The following is a 15,883-nucleotide window of genomic DNA, read 5'->3' on the forward strand; positions in this document are numbered from 1 at the left end:
GCATTTTCGTTTCTTCAAAGCTAATTTTTTTCTCTTTATTATTTTGTAATCTGCTTATTGATTGCAAATCAAACTTATTATTATTCAAACTAAATGGTAGAGCCGATTTTCACTGTACCACTTGCTGCTGTATGGCTATGGAGAATAAATAAATAGAGGTACGTCGCATATAGACTTCGAGCGCATTTCAAACAGTAAATTTCTATAGTAACAATTTAGTTGCTCATCAAATCCTCTACATTCATATATACCGCCGAACAAGTTGTGACGACTGATGCTTTAATAATTGAGTTTACACCAGAGCTTAGAGTGCTCTAAGCTATACCAGACAGTACAAAAAAAAAATTGTCAGCAGAGTAAATAGACAATATGCTTCCAGTGTGTTTACCACAGCTACAAAAAATTATAGATCAAACTTCCAGTTAAGGTTGGTTTTTTTCCCTCTTGTAGTACAACTGTTCTTTTTTTCTTTGTTCCACTTTTCGTGTTATCGGCAGCCGCATCGTAATATGTTTATATTCTATACAATCATGAGCCAGCAAGATGTCAGGCAACCGAATAATTCCAGTCAACCACCGGATGTTCACTGAGGAATCATTCTGAGTTATACTTCGCTCTCTGCTCACTAGTGCACTGTTACCCAAAAAGAGCCCTTAGTGGCTTTTTTCAAAAGGGGGAAGTGAGACCAGATTATGTTCTGTGCCACCTCTTTCAAGTGAGCACTATTTTATGTCATAACCCTTCAGCTTATATTGAGCACTTCTTGGCTGAGTAAGGAATGATCTTAACAAATGATTTCAGTCGGTTTACTCTGTGGAACATAGAATATACGGGATACACCCAAGTGGCGACAGGCTGAATCACATGAAAACAGAAAAAAATACATTTATCTGCACTCGTTTCGACTCCATACTGTCCGGCTGGCCGAACACTTTCTTTATATAGATCAGCACGTATAGTCAAAATCTTTACGAGGGTTCGCTTGTCATTCTGTAGTATAGGCTTGTCGTTTGCATAGCAGTAATATAGGGCCCTATAGTGGCTTTAGCGTTGATTCAGACAGAGGACGTACTCAGATATTGCTACTTGAGACACTTCGTCTTGATGTTGTGTTTTTAGTATTGAGTAGTTTTTACTCAGCGGTGACATCATCCTCCAGTGATGGCTTCCGTAGAAGACCTACCTGACGAGGTAAAGTTGCGAATCATACATAGAAATATTGTTATTATTTATAATATGTCATAATAAATCTATCTGTACAGATGTCGGTATACGTCTCAGTGTGTTAAAATAATCTAGAGTGGACTCAGATGAAAGTTTCTCGAAGAATTTTACAGAGGAGAGGTATATAAACGTAAATAGCCCAAATCCCAGATAACTGAACTAATCCCCGCTGAATTCAAAGTATGTATATTACTGTTTTTTTTGTCGTTGAAACAGATTTAAACTCAATTCCAAAAATATATCTTAGCTTTGCTTTCCTTATTTTTGGATATTCTCGATACCCTTAAAGTTTTTGCATCCAGGTGTGTTTTAGGTCTTAGGAAGAGGGAGAATCACGGCGAGTTATATCAGATGAATGAAAGGGTTTTAACGGCACTGGCTCGACCGAGTTTTTATGCAACAAAAATGTGATACGAGTAACGACGTGTAAATCGGAGAATTATCATGACGAAGAATCCGCACCCATTTTGGCGGACAGCATTATACGCTTTTCTTATAATTTTTCGTAATACCCTTTATGCTCCTTCGGAATGTATTCAAGACGCCTGGTTTCGTCATAATCGAAGAAGATTGCAGAAAATAGGCTTAGTTTTTACCATGGACTTTGTAGTAGTTTGTAGGTTGGGCTCATATTTGAAGTGATAAATGGATAAGAATAAACGTAATAGCCATACCCCCACGTGTCGCCACCTGTTATGACACGTGAGAGCAGGTTCTGCTCCTCTTTGAGCATGTTAAGGTTCTACATAAAAAATTATTGCAGGCGAAATAGTTAAATAGTCGTTAAAAATTCGGAATCTTTGACCCTATTTGTATCGTGAGCCTCCTTGAATTCGAATGATTTGCTGTAAGCATCCCTTGTTTGAGCTAAATAAGGTTGAGAAACGTGCTCTTATTCTCTTGCTTTACCAAAACCTATACGTTTTCTTAGCATTATAGACCAGTCCCAAAATTGTGTGAACACGTTTCTTATGTATCCCTTATATCCATGGACGCTGAAATAATCCAATCTTCCACATCTGCCACATGTTTTTTGTTATTTAGCTTTTAGAGAAATTATTGCTTTACTTGAGACCTGGGGATCGTCTGAACTGCGCCTCTGTATGCCAACGATGGAATGTAATTTTGTGCGGATCAAGAATGGTTGAAGATGTTCGTCTTGTTATAGCCGAGGGTGGGTTGCAAAGGGCGATGGAAGCCTTGCAGGAGTCTAGCAGGGCATATCCTTCTTTACGAATAGTTAATGGTAAGTACTAAATAACGGCCGCGCTTATTGTATCGTGGGGTCGCGTTAATTACGGTTTTATATTTTTACGGTATAGAAATATATTAACAAACGGTGCCGTAGTTAGTATGATCTAGCCAGAAGCTTCTCACTGTCTGTTTTGAGTTCTCGTTGTGTGAGACTGTTGTTATTTGGGTGCTGCTGGAACACATAAATGGCAATTACATTAAAATGTTGTATATTTGTCAACTAAATGTTCTTGATAGTACGCCATTTGTGTTTATGAATGTTTTTACACTTTTACTAAATAACTAACACAAAATTGTGTGTTGTGTAAGCTACCATAGTAAGGTCTGTAGGCTAGAGGCAAGCAGTGCCACATTGCGCCTTTGTGGATGTTTCATGTCTCAAGCGTTCCTAGGCACTCTGTATGACTTCAACGGATCGTTCTGGGAGCGTGTTGGTGAAAGTTTAATTGAGCTTCATCTCGATGATTGCGATCTCTCGGCACTTGTATTCTACGCGATCCTTCGGGCGTGCCAGAATCTAAAATCCCTTGAAATCACAGGTTAGTATAGTATACAGAAGATTTTACACTAAACGTTGTCCTATTTATTCGCTCTGTGTTACCGTTTTATTAATGCGCCGCTTTTATTGGAAACATTTTTTCAATACCAGAAGTGCTAATCTATTAGTCGTAGTTACCTGGATTACCTGAATAGTAGTTCACCGAATTTGAAGCCTTTTAGACAATGACAGAAAGGAATAGAATAAAAAAAATCGACTTTAAAAAGTTCAAATCACCAAATTAAGATGCTAAATTTTATTTTCATCTATCACTGCGTTTGTAGGATGTTCAAGTTTAATGATGTCAGACAGTTTGTTGCGTCCTCTGGAAAATGTCTCAAGGGAGAAGGTTCAAGAGTCGCTACGTGGAGTCCGTCATCTTTCACTGAAATCCAATCGCTACTTGACGGATGCATCATTTCACTGCCTACTTGAGTTAATGCCTCACCTAACATCGCTCAGTTTGGCCGGCTGTACTATTCTACAATTTCATCCAGCAGTCTTCAAACGCTTCCACACCGAAGCAATCGAATTCAGCACCACCGTGGTTACGTTTCAGAATGTACTAGCCTGTATGATGAAATGCAAAAGTCTATTTACCGCTCTCGATTTCAGTCAGACGCCGATTAACGCCAAAGCAATGGCCTGCCTCGGTGAGTTATACCGCGATCATCTGGTCGAACTTCGGCTTAATCGATGCGATCAGCTGACGAATAACGCATTTTTGTCGATTGCGGAATGCCAAAAACTCCGTGTGCTTTCACTGGCCAGCACTTGTCAGGCTAACGACGCGCATCTTGAAGCCATTCTAAAGAAGACGGTGGATTTAGAACATTTAGATCTTCAGGGCTGCTACAGAATAGGAGATTCAGCATGCCACGCTATTTCCGGATTGAGAAGGTATGTTTTTGATTATTTTTAGCTATAAGGGAAACACAGAAACAGGAAATCGATACAAGCATCCCCTGTATCGATTTCCTCTTTCTGTGGATCAGTTATATCCAAGTCGACGCATTCGAAATACAACTAAGCATTACCTTATGTATGTCCTATCGATGTTTTTAAACATGTTTTGCCAGAACAAGTTATTCAGCAAGTCATTTAGTTTTCTAGACTACCTAAACGAAAGCGCGCGTATGACACCGCCCGCACACGTATAAGATACTGCTACGGTTATTGGTAATAAAAATTATAAGAAAAGCAAGTACAACAGACGCAACAAATAGGATCTTGTTTTTGCAACGCCTGTGGTAAGTTAATGCTAAATGGTCGAAAGCCTTTAAAGCTTCAAAGATGGCGTAATTTAAACAACCATATATACTCTCATAATGTAAGCCTGCAAGTATAAATTTTGTATAATTGTATTAGGTCCATATATTTCATGTGTTTTGTGTGAAACTATTTTTATTGCATTCAACAGAAAGTGCAGCTTCTAGATAATAAACAGCTTTTCGTTAGATTATAACCTCTTTTTGGAATAAACAAACATTCATATTCTATTTGTTTTCACTTGATTTTCAGATTACGCTACTTGAGTCTGTATTCGTGTGCCGCAATCAGCAACGAAGCATTGAGCAGTCTACAGAATAATCACACGCTGCGCCATTTAGATCTGAGCTATACGAAGTGTGATGTAACGGTCTTCCAGTCCTTGACGGCCCTAACTCAACTGCGTGTCCTCAAGTTAGCAAATTGCCGGCGTTTGGACGACGAGTGTCTGCAGCTGATCTGTGATAATCTTCGAAAGCTTGAGGTGCTCAATCTTGATTACTGCCTCACATTTACGGACGCCGGTGTATCGCAGATCCATAAATTGTCCGGGTTGAGAGAGCTCACTCTTACTGGAGCCGTCGACATTACGGACCGAAGTCTAAACAGAGGGCTCGGTTCACTGGACATGAGGTTACTACAGCTCTGCTTGGCTAGTCAACTGACAGATGCGGCGCTCGTCAGTATTGCCACTCATCACCGGTCTCTAGAGTTGATCGACCTTTCTGGGTGCCCGCAGGTATGATGGCAGACTTTTCAATAGTTTAACATTCATGACCGGATGCAATTTGGTTTAATGAACCGTAAGTGATTTTCATTAACTCAATGTTAGCTAGCATGATATGCTAGAGCTTTTACCTGAAATTTATATTATATAGTTTTTAGACCAAAGCTCTACTTTAGCTCAAATGAAAAAAAATAACTTTTTATACGAAGAGTAAATAAAGAGCTCATGTGTTACAACCAGAAGTGGACCTAGCCTGCATTTTAGTACAAAGATCGTTACACTCGCCTTTCTTTGCTAGCTTTTTGTAGCCAACTTTTAGAATGCTTATATTGTCAGATTATCGAGCTTGTTTTCTGCTTTCTTCGTCGTCCCTTTGTCCTACAAATAGTCTCAAGAAGATTCAACACTATATATATATATATATATATATATATATATATATATATGTCCTCTTCTAATTATTTTTTTAATTCTTAAGCTACATATCTGTATACATATATGTATTTTTTCTGCATAAAACTCATATAGCCCGATGCATATTAGTACAGTTGTGCGGACCCGAAACCATAAGCGCGATATACGACTCAGCAATGAGTCAATCAATCGATACATTTCTTTGGAGCAATACGTTTTTCTCCTATTTCGGCAGCTTGTAGAATAGTTGCCCGAAACACTTAGAGTTTCAGTATTTAAAATCGCTATAAAAGACGCAAGTATTCTTTCGGCTATCTTAATTACTATTTCTTGTTACGATTTTTTGGCTTCCGTTAAATTCTCTTCCGCTATCTCGTCTTGTCATTCCCTGCAGATCACAGATGTGGGGTTGATCTCGCTAATTCAGGGCGTACCTCGTCTTCGAACATTGCTTTTAAAGGGATGCCGTTCTTTAACGGACCGAAGCCTTCACGTGTTGCTGTCACATTGTCCGGTGCTTCGACGCCTACTCGTGGAACACTGTTCGATGTCAGAAGATGCCGTTAATCTCTTCGCACACTTGAGGCCGACAGTTGATGTAAATTAGATTGAGATAATGAAATGGTAAAATGAGATTGACTGCACGGAGAGCTGTGTAACATGCCTCCTACATAGGATACATACGGCATAGTAAACTTATAACAGCTTTATGTTGCCATAAATGCATTGCTTCAGCTTATTATAATATATACACTGTTATTAGAAACAGGGTTTTGAAATTGCCAGAGGCAACCAATGACAGGGAGCGCTACGCATTATCGAACCGTAGCACAGCGATTACTGATGCGAATTCAAAGTTCATCATTAACAAAGCTTATCTGTTCATCTCGCAAACGCGATAATCCCAAATTGTCATTTCAAACAAGCTACGCATTTTTTAAAAGCAACAAGTCGTTTTATTCACAGGTGATGTTTTCATTAACAGGAACATGAAAAATGGGTTAACTATTTCTACATGTATATACGAAGTGCTTGAAAAAAGTAGGTAAGATAGACTCTTTAGAACCGCCCATAACATTCAACCCACAGAATTTTGATTCCAGCTTAACTAGTGTATCAGGAAAATACCAGAAAGTATTTCGGTTCTTGAATACATATAAAAAATACATGTAGAACTTTTTAATATTTTTTGGTACATGAAAGAGGGTGCCTCATTCCACAGTTTAGAGATTAACCAGTAGTTCCGAGTTCAAATTAAAATTTTATTGAGCTTCTGAAAAACTTCAGGTTTTATTCTTGCTGCTCTAATATTCCTTACATAACCTATACAAAATGCTCCGAAAGATCAAAGCCAGAAACTGGAAATCAATTTAATGTAAATATGAACTTACAAGATCTTAGGATATCAACTATTGCGCAATCCTCGCTATCAGCAAGTCTTTTATCAATCATATTTGTGAGTTTCCTTTATACGTAAGCGCGTAAAAAAGTCAATAATAATGGCCACAATGATTTAGAGCGGCCATACACACACGGTGCTACTCTCTTCCTTGTTAACATAGTATATATGATAACGCTTTAGTTGTATTAGTAATTGATAATTCTAACCAATTAAGCAACATCAAATAGCTAAAATCGTTGTAACGGTCAACAATAAGGGTTATTCCCATGAAAAAAGAAACCGTATTTTTAATGTAGGCACTTTAGAGACTTTCCTGCCTGACAGTAGTGTCATTCTATGTTATACTCTTAAATATACATATATTTTTTTATATATATATTATGTTTTTACAGTTATTATATTCATATTTTATTATATACATGAACTGTGCAAATTTCGTCGATGAGAACAGATTTTCTCTCGACAAAAAAGCTGAGCTCATCTGATGAAATGAAATTATTTCCCAAACGTCATTCACGATCTATTCAGAAATATCATTCGTAAAGCCTGTGGCAAGGAATTTAGCGAATTTCACTTTTAATATTAAGATACACAAGTTATTATGCTAGTCGTCATGAAGCGTTCGTAAAAAATAGGTGCATAGCGCAGATAACAAATAGAAGAACAAAAAGTCATTTGTTTGTGTTTAAGACCTTTTATTTACCTCACTTCTACTTTAAACAAAACTCAAGCACTATTCTACTACTATTAGATATCCAAGAAATCGTCTCAGTCGCTCTATACTATCGTCGACGCTGCCGCACCCTTCTTTGAGCCGTATGGGTATTTTCATAGTCCACGAATTCTTGAATTTCGGTTCATTGCAACTCGAAAAATAAGCGTCGAATAACTAAAAATGAGGCCTACATTTCAGCTTCAAACTAGATTTGCTTGTTACTTGATTGATTTAAATAGGCATTTCATGACGCTGCTTGCATGCCCTCAGGACGTCGTTGAAGCCCTAGAAGGCAAACGATCAGATTAGAAAATTGAATAAAGGTAACATCTATCAATCTGACATGCTACCGGCCAAACAAAAGAAATTACCAAGGGGATTTGTATTCTGTCCAAACCTTGCTTAGCAGACAAATAGCTGTGTCAGATGAATGATTAATACAGCGTAGGTTCAATAAGGTACCTGGCAAAGGGTGATATCATGCTGGTTCTTAGCGCACTCCATGAACTGCTTCATTTCAAGATAGCAAGGATCGTCGACAGCCTGTTGGAACGAACGCAACAGGATATTACAAATTAGTCAGTATTTTTTGGATTATAGGTGTGTAACAAAGATCATTATTTATTGTTACTTCTAAAGAGAGGTACTGGCTTAAGGCAAGCCATGTATTAACACCCAAGTTCGGAGACGTTTTTGTTTTCAAAATGATAACAAGCATATATTGCGACATGAGTAACGATAGATAGATAATAACATGAAAAATAGTAAATAAAGCCTTAGTTGTTATTACCGGTTGCTGCGAAACGGGCTGAGATGCAGCAGGAGCATCTGAGGACCCCCCTATACACGAAAACGACAAGATATACAACGCACCAAAAGTTATAGAATTCGCCTGTCTACAAATGAAAAGATCTAACATCATATTTCACAATACGTGCTATCGAAAAAAATATTGGACTTTCATATGGACTGCTGTAATAGAAAGCAGATAGAATCTATCCCAAATAAATTCAACCTACTAAACAATTATACACACCTCAGGGTGAGTAATTATAATACATACCAGAAAAAGCACTGGTCACTGCATGTCCAACAGTGTGACCTACTGCTGAACCCACAGCGACTCCAGCAGCTGTTGTGGCCATCTGGGCAAATAGTCCTGGCTGTTGGGAAGCCTGTGGCGCTGCAGGCGGAGCATGCGCCACCTATCAATTTTGTGATCAAAGGTAGAAAAGATAATTAAGCTATAAATTCGAAACTGATATCGCGACGGCAAAAAAACACTTTGAACCTAGGCCACCACGTGTCCCAAACGTTCAAGTAAACACGTTACTTGGTGTGCTACCACGGGAACAGACGTATCATATTTATCACAATCCAACAATACCTGAGTCTGAGCAGGTGCTAAGGCAGGAGGAGCAGCCTTTGCTGGTGGAGCCGGGGCTTGACGGCGCCTGAAAAATCAACCAAAAGAATGCTATTATTGTATGATGGTAATTAGAAGTCACCCATCAAGACGTAATATAAAGTAGCGATACTAATGGCTGCACGTGCATGGTTTTTTCGACAGCGAATGCTAAAATTTAAATTGTTCTTTGAAGCATAATACATTAGCATCATCTAAAAAGAGAACGTTTTAGCTGGTCGAAACACGCTTGCATTGATTAAAACTAGTTAAAAGAATGAACACTGATCTCGGCTACTACTTATATATATTAGGATATATCCCAGGTAAGCCCTCACACGTAGTCATGGCTAAACGTTGTATAGCTCTTCAATGGAAGCTCTTTGCACGGCCGCTGTTAGCTAGCGAATGGTTACTCCTTCATAAAATGCAACAGGCTGACACAGGTCCTAACATTTATGCCTTTCTTTTCGTCAGTGTCTTTCTCAAAAGATAATTCGAGGCGTTTCCAAAAGATTCGAAACGTTGTTCTATAATTAAGAACAAAGTAGTTGATAACCGCAGCTCGCAACAATGAACCGCGGCTACTCGCCATTCACTCATACATAAGGTTGAGCTGGCGTAACGGTTCAAGTTGGAGAAAAAAACACCTCGAGACGCAACGGAACTAGCCTTTCTGAGGTCTGTAGACCAGTGCCCTCAAGAGCAGACTATGCAAGCTTTACAATCGGTTTTTCGTGCCTACCAGAAAAAGACTACATCAGCATAACATTTATTCGCGTGCTAACATTGAATTACATCGCATGAGAACGCAAAAAGTGTCTGAGAAAAAATTACGCGTAACCTAGCGTCTACTGAAGAAACGTTGACACGTTTCTATTTGGCAGAAGAAATGCTAAAAAAATAGTTCGAACAGATTGTAATGACTCCGTTTGAATTGAGAAATTACTCAACTCGAATTATCTATAAATTGCTTCGTACTGAGAAGAACGATCGACTTGTTTACAATTTTCGTATTCCCTTCAATGATGATGCAAGACAAATAATGCTATAAAACTAAAATTATAGCATTAGGAGCTGATCCTGTTCAATAAGGTTATCAACGACAACATAAATGTCTGGTAACGTCACAGAAATACTGTATTGGGTTATTCCTATTAAAATGGATTGAGAAACTTTTGTCAGTCCTCCAGCACATTCACGTTAGCGTCTAGTGACGAAAATTCAATCTGAAGTATATAGTCGTTAACTGGAGTTGTTGTTTTACAGTACGCTATTGGTTGTACTAGCTATATCATCAAATAGAACAGGGAATAAAAGACAAATGATGATAATCACGTTCGCTATTTTGAATAGCAAACAGAACGAATACGAAATTTAAGGCGGCATAGTGTAAGAATATCACTAATATTAATCCCGATGTCTTATGCAGTACAAATTTACAATGATTTTGTATGTTTAACGTCATTTCAATATGTAACGCGTGGAGTTGTAATACAAACAGTAAAACACAATGCCTACATAAGATTTATTTCTGGTACTGTAAATCCTACACGCCAAAATTCCAGTTCTTTAGAATTTCACGTAAGGTTTAACCATTGATTTAACGAGGCCAGTTGTATATAGAACAGACTATTCGAATGCCCAATATGGCCCACTGTATAGGTATATACCTGTGGGCATATCGAACAAACGTTCCCGAAACTTCTACACAGATAAAATCACATTCCAGTGTGAATTATTACGTACGCGAGCATTTTTTTTAGGTAAGAGAACTTTGTTAGATCAAACACATGTTCCCCTACACTGTAAATCAACCTGAAAGTTCATATTCTAATAGAAACGGTACAAAAGGTCAATTATATAGCTGGAGATCACATCATCACAAATGCCCACAACTTTATCAGTAGCCTTCGGAAAGCAATGCATACTTGCTGCAATAATAAGCCTTAATATCAGTTAAACATAAACCTACATTGGAGAAGCCGAACGACGTTGACGAGCCATTTCACTTCAAGAAAAATGCACGTTTTTCGACAACGGTGCGTGTTAGTTTTGAAAGTCACGGCGAAATGCCCGAAACTGAGCTCATAGAAGTCTATCGTTAGAATAAACTCGGTTTATATATTTTCGATTTCGAAAATCATCTAGCTGTGCTCGATACTTTTTGCAATACTGCTGTTTTTTCAAATTTTGTCAATGTTGCATTTTTCTTTTCCTAGTATTGTCCATTATAGCGTAAAATGTATTAATTAGGAAAATCGTCTTTGAAAGCCAACCTTCTATACAACTACTTCGCCAGGTCCGCTCCAAAATTCAAACATGTGTTTGTACATTTACTTTAACGGTGATTAGTTCCATGATTTGAGTTTATCTGGAGGTAATAAGAAGACGTGTAATGTATTAAATATATATTCGTTATAGTAGTGAAGACCAGTCGTACTAATTCTGTGGTAATGATAGCTACTGAACGTCACTACGACTTAGATCAGTCTATTTAGGGTAATGTTTTCTAATCGACATCGTATACGATAAAACGAACTACTGCGAAAACAAACGGCTATTGCATTAGTGTTTATGAAGGCTTTTAAGTTATTTCGGGAATGATTTACCTATAGGCTGAATTCTTCTGCTGGGGCCGCGTTTGTACCCCACGTTTTTAAGGTGCATATGGAAGAATTATTACAATAAGCTGTATCGAAACAGTTAATCGGAAATCAAAATTATGCGTTTTGCTGTAGGTTAAGAGTTACCCAGTTATGAGTTCCATTTAAGTTGTACTAAGAAAATGTCGCTTTCGGATTACAAATACATTACATGAGAGAACCGTGCGCGAAAATACTCATATACACTTCAGGTGTTTACGTTGTTCAGGCGTAGTAACGGGGGTAGGTTGTAAGAAACCAATGGCGCATCGCGTCTAAAAAAAGAAAAATTCAAACAAATGCGACACGCTGTTCTAAAAGAGTTCTAAACTATAAAATGCCACCATAGGAAAAGGACAGATATAAATAAATGATATGTTTCCTAATCAAAAAGCAGTTCTGTGTTCTAACTTGCATTCCTGTAACTAAACTAAACGTAAAAGCTACAACACATACCATATCGTCACGAGTTTAACCCTAGGGTGTAACTTTATAGTACTTTATAGTAAAGTACTTATATGAATATTTTGGATAATGAACGTTCGTTGCTTATTATTAAGTACTGAAAATTTTGATGTAGTGTGCACCCTTTTTTTGTCGGGATAGCGTACTATCGTAATCTGGACCTTAAGGCCGTGAAGCCTCGGGTTCTCGCACGGTAAGGTGTATATATCAGACTATTCCATCTAGTTTGCAAAAAAGTTTACGGTAATAATTTGTAATACCTTTTCAGCTTCCTAGTACGACATCATGTTCGCGGTTCAGCGTTGCGCTGTGAGGCGTTGTTTCAGCTTGTCAACATATCAACGCAGTATCGTAACAAACTCTCATAGCATCTCTTCTCAGTTCCCGCAGGCCAACTTTGCACACCAGACGGTTTCGGTTCTAGTCAGAAGTCTCAGAGGATATGCAAAATCAAAGCAACGCCAGGGTATCCATTTTTAAATGTGTAATTTACATTTGTTTTACTTGATAACACTTTCTCTATATTAAAGTTTAAGTTCGCTTTTGATGTACGCCAACAGCAAAATTCATAAATATATGCTGATGTTCTGCGCTACCTTGACATACGCTACGTTGTTTTATTACACTAAAATTATCTTAATGATGTACACTCACATAAGCTTTAAGCATTTAAAAAAAAGTTGTCTATATAAACCTCTTGTGCATCTAATAATTCTTTCAGGGTCTACTAGGCATTCATCGGCACGACCAAAAGTCGAACTTAGGGACGACGAATTGTTCGAGGTTATGAGCGTGCAGTTATTTCGAGATAGTATATCACGTGCGTTGCAGAATCTTAGCGATTCTTATCTCAAGCAGTTAACTATTAGCAACGCTGCTGGTATGTATGACTACGGTTCAGCTTTTCCAATTGAAAGCTATTCGCATTTAGTTGTTGCAGTTTTTACGGGAATATGCATGACTTTTATATAAATCAAATGACTATCTTATACATCCTATGACGTACTTAACATTTTTTAAGACTAATTCAATTTATTTGTATTTAGCCAACGTTGAAAGTATCATCGTAAACTTCGAAGGTGAAGAAGTTCAACTTTGTGAGGTAAATTCATTTTAAATTTGAGTGTATGGTATTATTAATACTATCCGTTTTTATCTTATAATGCTGACAAACGTATGCCGTAAACGTAAGTCCGATTTCACCAATTGGATCAATTCGGTTTATTCAGGTGGCACAAATCCAGAAAAAGCCAAATTTAGTGGTTCTACAATTTACCTCGTTCCCAGAAGCGATCAAACCTGCAATGAAAGCTATACAGGACTCCGGCATGCACGCCTCCATGCAACAGGAATCTACTTTCGTGTACTTGCATTTTCCGAAGTACGTTATGAAATACCCTGACGACAGATTTGCTATTATGATGCCTATGTACTGTTCTATTTTTCCATTTTTATTTATTTTTATTTTATTTAACAGAAATTATCTTTTCAGAGTAACTCGGCAACAGCGCGAGGACATGGCAAAGAGTGCAAAGACTCTATTCCAAAAATGCAAAGATGAACTTGCACAGGTTCGTATGCATAGATATGCCTTACACATGGTTGCCTGCAGTGAAGCGACCTTGAATTGTATTATTCGTCATAGCGACGTTACTTACATATACATGTGAATTAGCTTCATGGTAACAAAAGCAATATCCTGCAATGAAAGAAACTTTTTTGAATAAAAGTGTTTATCGTGAACGCTTGTGTACCCGTCAAATAAGTACAGTTTAAAGCCTCATTGGTGGACATTATATTTAGTTTAATTTTCCTGCCATAAGACACGTACTTGTAACTATATAAAACTGAGCTTCTATTTGACAGCATCGCGCTGAAGTGGTAACAGTTTTTCTTTGATTTACATCGGCAGGCGGAACGTCGAGCTACGAAGGAAATTCGAAGTCGTAAAGACGGCCAATCACAGGATCTAATCTACAATGCGCAGCAGCAGGTTTCTGAACTTATTAATGCAATATAGCACGCTTCCTGTAAAGCGATATTTTCAAATTCTACGAAAATAATCGGATTATTTAAACATGTTTTAAAATACGTGTGTCTGCATTTTTCTAATTTCTACGCAATCATTATTAATGACAAATATGATAATCATTTTTCCTGTTCAACCAATGATTCAAGTTTGCAACAAGTTTTTGAAGTAATTCTAAACGTACTGGATCCCTCTATTAAATGCTGTATTAGTGTAGCTAATGATCGGTCTTACAGCAAAATCTCATGTTTCAATTAAATAGGCTAGCCTCCCTTCTTGTGGTGAGTGATCCAGTTAGAAAAATCACACAAATAGCTGATAATGCAATCATTATTGACAAACAAAGTCTATTGTACTGCATGTTACTGACTCATTTCAGGTAAAATACGAAGTGGAGCAAACCGTGATTAAGGCTGAAGCAATGATGAAAACAAAGCAAAATGAATTACTTAGTGAAGGCTAACCATTGTCGGATTATTTCTTTACTTTGTCGTATGCAACGTAGAAAAACGCAGTCAAAAATCAAGACTAAAGTGAATAAATCAATCACTTTAGGCAGTTGAGAACGCTTTTTCAGCTGAGCGGATTATAACTAAAGACACTGCTCAAATAAAGTAGGTATACTTCTGTCCGAGTGTCTGACCACTCATGTCTATTGGTGTGTCTTGTGTTTGCATAAGACACTCTATTTCAAAATAAATAGGTTTTATTATGTAGCCGATTTGTGAATATCCACAGACCGGAAATTAATACTGTCTTTTAAGAAAAATGCTTATATTAGGAACACGTGTCACCTTAATATTGTTGTGTTACTCGGTAGTCGTCAATGGTATCAATGTGCACTTATGTTTAGGCATTTTACTGATTATAGATGTTTGTCCGAAAAGATTTTGACGCAAAATAACATTGTCATCGCTTTTTATAATGTGTAGAATATAAATAAAATGCGTTTCTACAATAGAACTTGATGATATGTTCGACGATTTTGTTTACCATTCTTTATGTACTGATTGTATCAAAATATTAATATTTAATATAAATGGAACTAAAAAACACTTATATTTGATAGAATTAGCGCTATCTCTAGCAATCTGCCTCGTGAATATATTGAGTTTTTGGAATATGTGCTATACAAATTCAGTATACAACAGTTCCAGTAAGTTACAGATACAATTATTGCCGAGTAAATGATCGGCAGGTCCAATCATAGCGCAACAAAGCTGATACTGTCAAGAACAAAGATTTGTTATCATATTGAACTTCGATTCGACTTGGATTCAAAGGTGATATATAAAATTTCTTAACCTCCATGTCGCTGTTAGTGTGTCGTCTTTATTAAACAAGTGTAGGAATAGACACATTTTTTTGTTTGTTACACCATCTGGGTTATAATGGAAAAACGTATCTTTTCTGAAGACGCCTTCCTATATATTTCCTATGTCAGAAAGACTTCTATTTTGAATCCGTAGTTTAAATTCCGTTCAAAAAGATACTTATGCGATTTTTAAAACTAACTGAAAGTCATTCCCATATACATCGCTAAACTGGCATGTTTCTGGACAAAAATCTTTTCACTTTGATCAAAATTGGACACGGAACACTTGTTGTTGCTTGTAATAAGTTCCTTTCTTCTATCAATATTTAGATTATCTAAATCATATATGCACCATGAGAGCATGTGGACACGTTACTCTTCGCAGCAGTCTAATTATTTTTTAATGTAGATCATATGTTGGCCCGTAGTTTGTCACCATGCCAAGTGATTTGGTGTTTTGATCTCCTAGATACTCGCTCTG

At 37.3% G+C, this 15,883-nt stretch overlaps 3 protein-coding genes across 11 annotated transcripts; 2 read left to right on the forward strand and 1 right to left on the reverse strand.

The window, feature by feature from the left end:
• The first annotated feature begins 513 nt into the window (after positions 1-513).
• On the forward strand, positions 514-6,959 carry LOC111267584 (F-box and leucine-rich repeat protein 13). Of its 4 annotated transcripts, none has more exons than XM_022845877.2 (7): positions 514-715; positions 1,120-1,191; positions 2,269-2,470; positions 2,862-3,017; positions 3,301-3,916; positions 4,538-5,024; positions 5,821-6,959. In XM_022845877.2, the coding sequence occupies exons 2-7, from the start codon at positions 1,162-1,164 to the stop codon at positions 6,031-6,033; spliced, it is 1,704 nt and encodes a 567-aa protein (XP_022701612.1). In that variant the 5' UTR covers positions 514-715; positions 1,120-1,161; the 3' UTR covers positions 6,034-6,959. The 4 variants fall into 4 exon arrangements, with proteins under 4 accessions (XP_022701612.1, XP_022701613.1, XP_022701614.1 ...); XM_022845878.2 differs by having other exon boundaries at positions 515-715; positions 2,871-3,017; XM_086971366.1 differs by lacking the exon at positions 514-715 and adding an exon at positions 754-771.
• A 543-nt stretch (positions 6,960-7,502) lies between these two features.
• On the reverse strand, positions 7,503-11,077 carry LOC111267588 (coiled-coil-helix-coiled-coil-helix domain-containing protein 2). 4 transcript variants are annotated; one of them, XM_022845889.2, is made up of 6 exons: positions 10,924-11,077; positions 8,931-8,997; positions 8,607-8,748; positions 8,334-8,383; positions 8,006-8,086; positions 7,503-7,828 (listed from the first exon to the last, which is right to left on the reverse strand). In XM_022845889.2, the coding sequence occupies exons 1-6, from the start codon at positions 10,953-10,955 to the stop codon at positions 7,775-7,777; spliced, it is 426 nt and encodes a 141-aa protein (XP_022701624.1). In that variant the 5' UTR covers positions 10,956-11,077; the 3' UTR covers positions 7,503-7,774. The 4 variants fall into 4 exon arrangements, with proteins under 4 accessions (XP_022701624.1, XP_022701628.1, XP_022701627.1 ...); XM_022845893.2 differs by lacking the exon at positions 10,924-11,077 and adding an exon at positions 10,698-10,720; XM_022845892.2 differs by lacking the exon at positions 10,924-11,077 and adding an exon at positions 9,289-9,341.
• Positions 11,078-11,224: 147 nt separating this feature from the next.
• mRRF1 (mitochondrial ribosome recycling factor 1) lies at positions 11,225-15,058 on the forward strand. 3 transcript variants are annotated; one of them, XM_022845880.2, is made up of 8 exons: positions 11,225-11,328; positions 12,327-12,524; positions 12,780-12,938; positions 13,105-13,160; positions 13,288-13,439; positions 13,551-13,629; positions 13,971-14,051; positions 14,467-15,058. In XM_022845880.2, the coding sequence occupies exons 2-8, from the start codon at positions 12,344-12,346 to the stop codon at positions 14,548-14,550; spliced, it is 792 nt and encodes a 263-aa protein (XP_022701615.1). In that variant the 5' UTR covers positions 11,225-11,328; positions 12,327-12,343; the 3' UTR covers positions 14,551-15,058. The 3 variants fall into 3 exon arrangements, with proteins under 3 accessions (XP_022701615.1, XP_022701616.1, XP_022701617.1); XM_022845881.2 differs by lacking the exon at positions 11,225-11,328 and adding an exon at positions 11,481-11,612; XM_022845882.2 differs by lacking the exon at positions 11,225-11,328 and having other exon boundaries at positions 12,407-12,542.
• Positions 15,059-15,883: the final 825 nt, after the last annotated feature.

This window comes from Varroa jacobsoni, unplaced genomic scaffold (genome assembly GCF_002532875.2).
Source record: "Varroa jacobsoni isolate VJ856 unplaced genomic scaffold, vjacob_1.0 scaffold_1201, whole genome shotgun sequence".
Taxonomy (NCBI): Eukaryota; Metazoa; Arthropoda; class Arachnida; order Mesostigmata; family Varroidae; genus Varroa; species Varroa jacobsoni.

What these genes read in the sequence shown, in the direction of transcription:
- mRRF1 (XM_022845880.2), top strand. Translation starts at nt 12,344, where the DNA reads ATGTTCGCGGTTCAGCGTTGCGCTGTGAGGCGTTGTTTCAGCTTGTCA. An exon ending in AAGAAGTTCAACTTTGTGAG is followed by an intron (nt 13,161 to 13,287) that starts GTAAATTCATTT and finishes CGGTTTATTCAG; the next exon opens with GTGGCACAAATCCAGAAAAA. An exon ending in GTGTACTTGCATTTTCCGAA is followed by an intron (nt 13,440 to 13,550) that starts GTACGTTATGAA and finishes TTATCTTTTCAG; the next exon opens with AGTAACTCGGCAACAGCGCG.
- LOC111267584 (XM_022845877.2), top strand. Translation starts at nt 1,162, where the DNA reads ATGGCTTCCGTAGAAGACCTACCTGACGAG. An exon ending in TAGAAGACCTACCTGACGAG is followed by an intron (nt 1,192 to 2,268) that starts GTAAAGTTGCGA and finishes TTTGTTATTTAG; the next exon opens with CTTTTAGAGAAATTATTGCT. An exon ending in TTCTTTACGAATAGTTAATG is followed by an intron (nt 2,471 to 2,861) that starts GTAAGTACTAAA and finishes TCATGTCTCAAG; the next exon opens with CGTTCCTAGGCACTCTGTAT.
- LOC111267588 (XM_022845889.2), bottom strand. Translation starts at nt 10,955, where the DNA reads ATGGCTCGTCAACGTCGTTCGGCTTCTCCAAT. An exon ending in AGTGACCAGTGCTTTTTCTG is followed by an intron (nt 8,384 to 8,606) that starts GTATGTATTATA and finishes TTTCGTGTATAG; the next exon opens with GGGGGTCCTCAGATGCTCCT. An exon ending in ATGATATCACCCTTTGCCAG is followed by an intron (nt 7,829 to 8,005) that starts GTACCTTATTGA and finishes TTTGCCTTCTAG; the next exon opens with GGCTTCAACGACGTCCTGAG.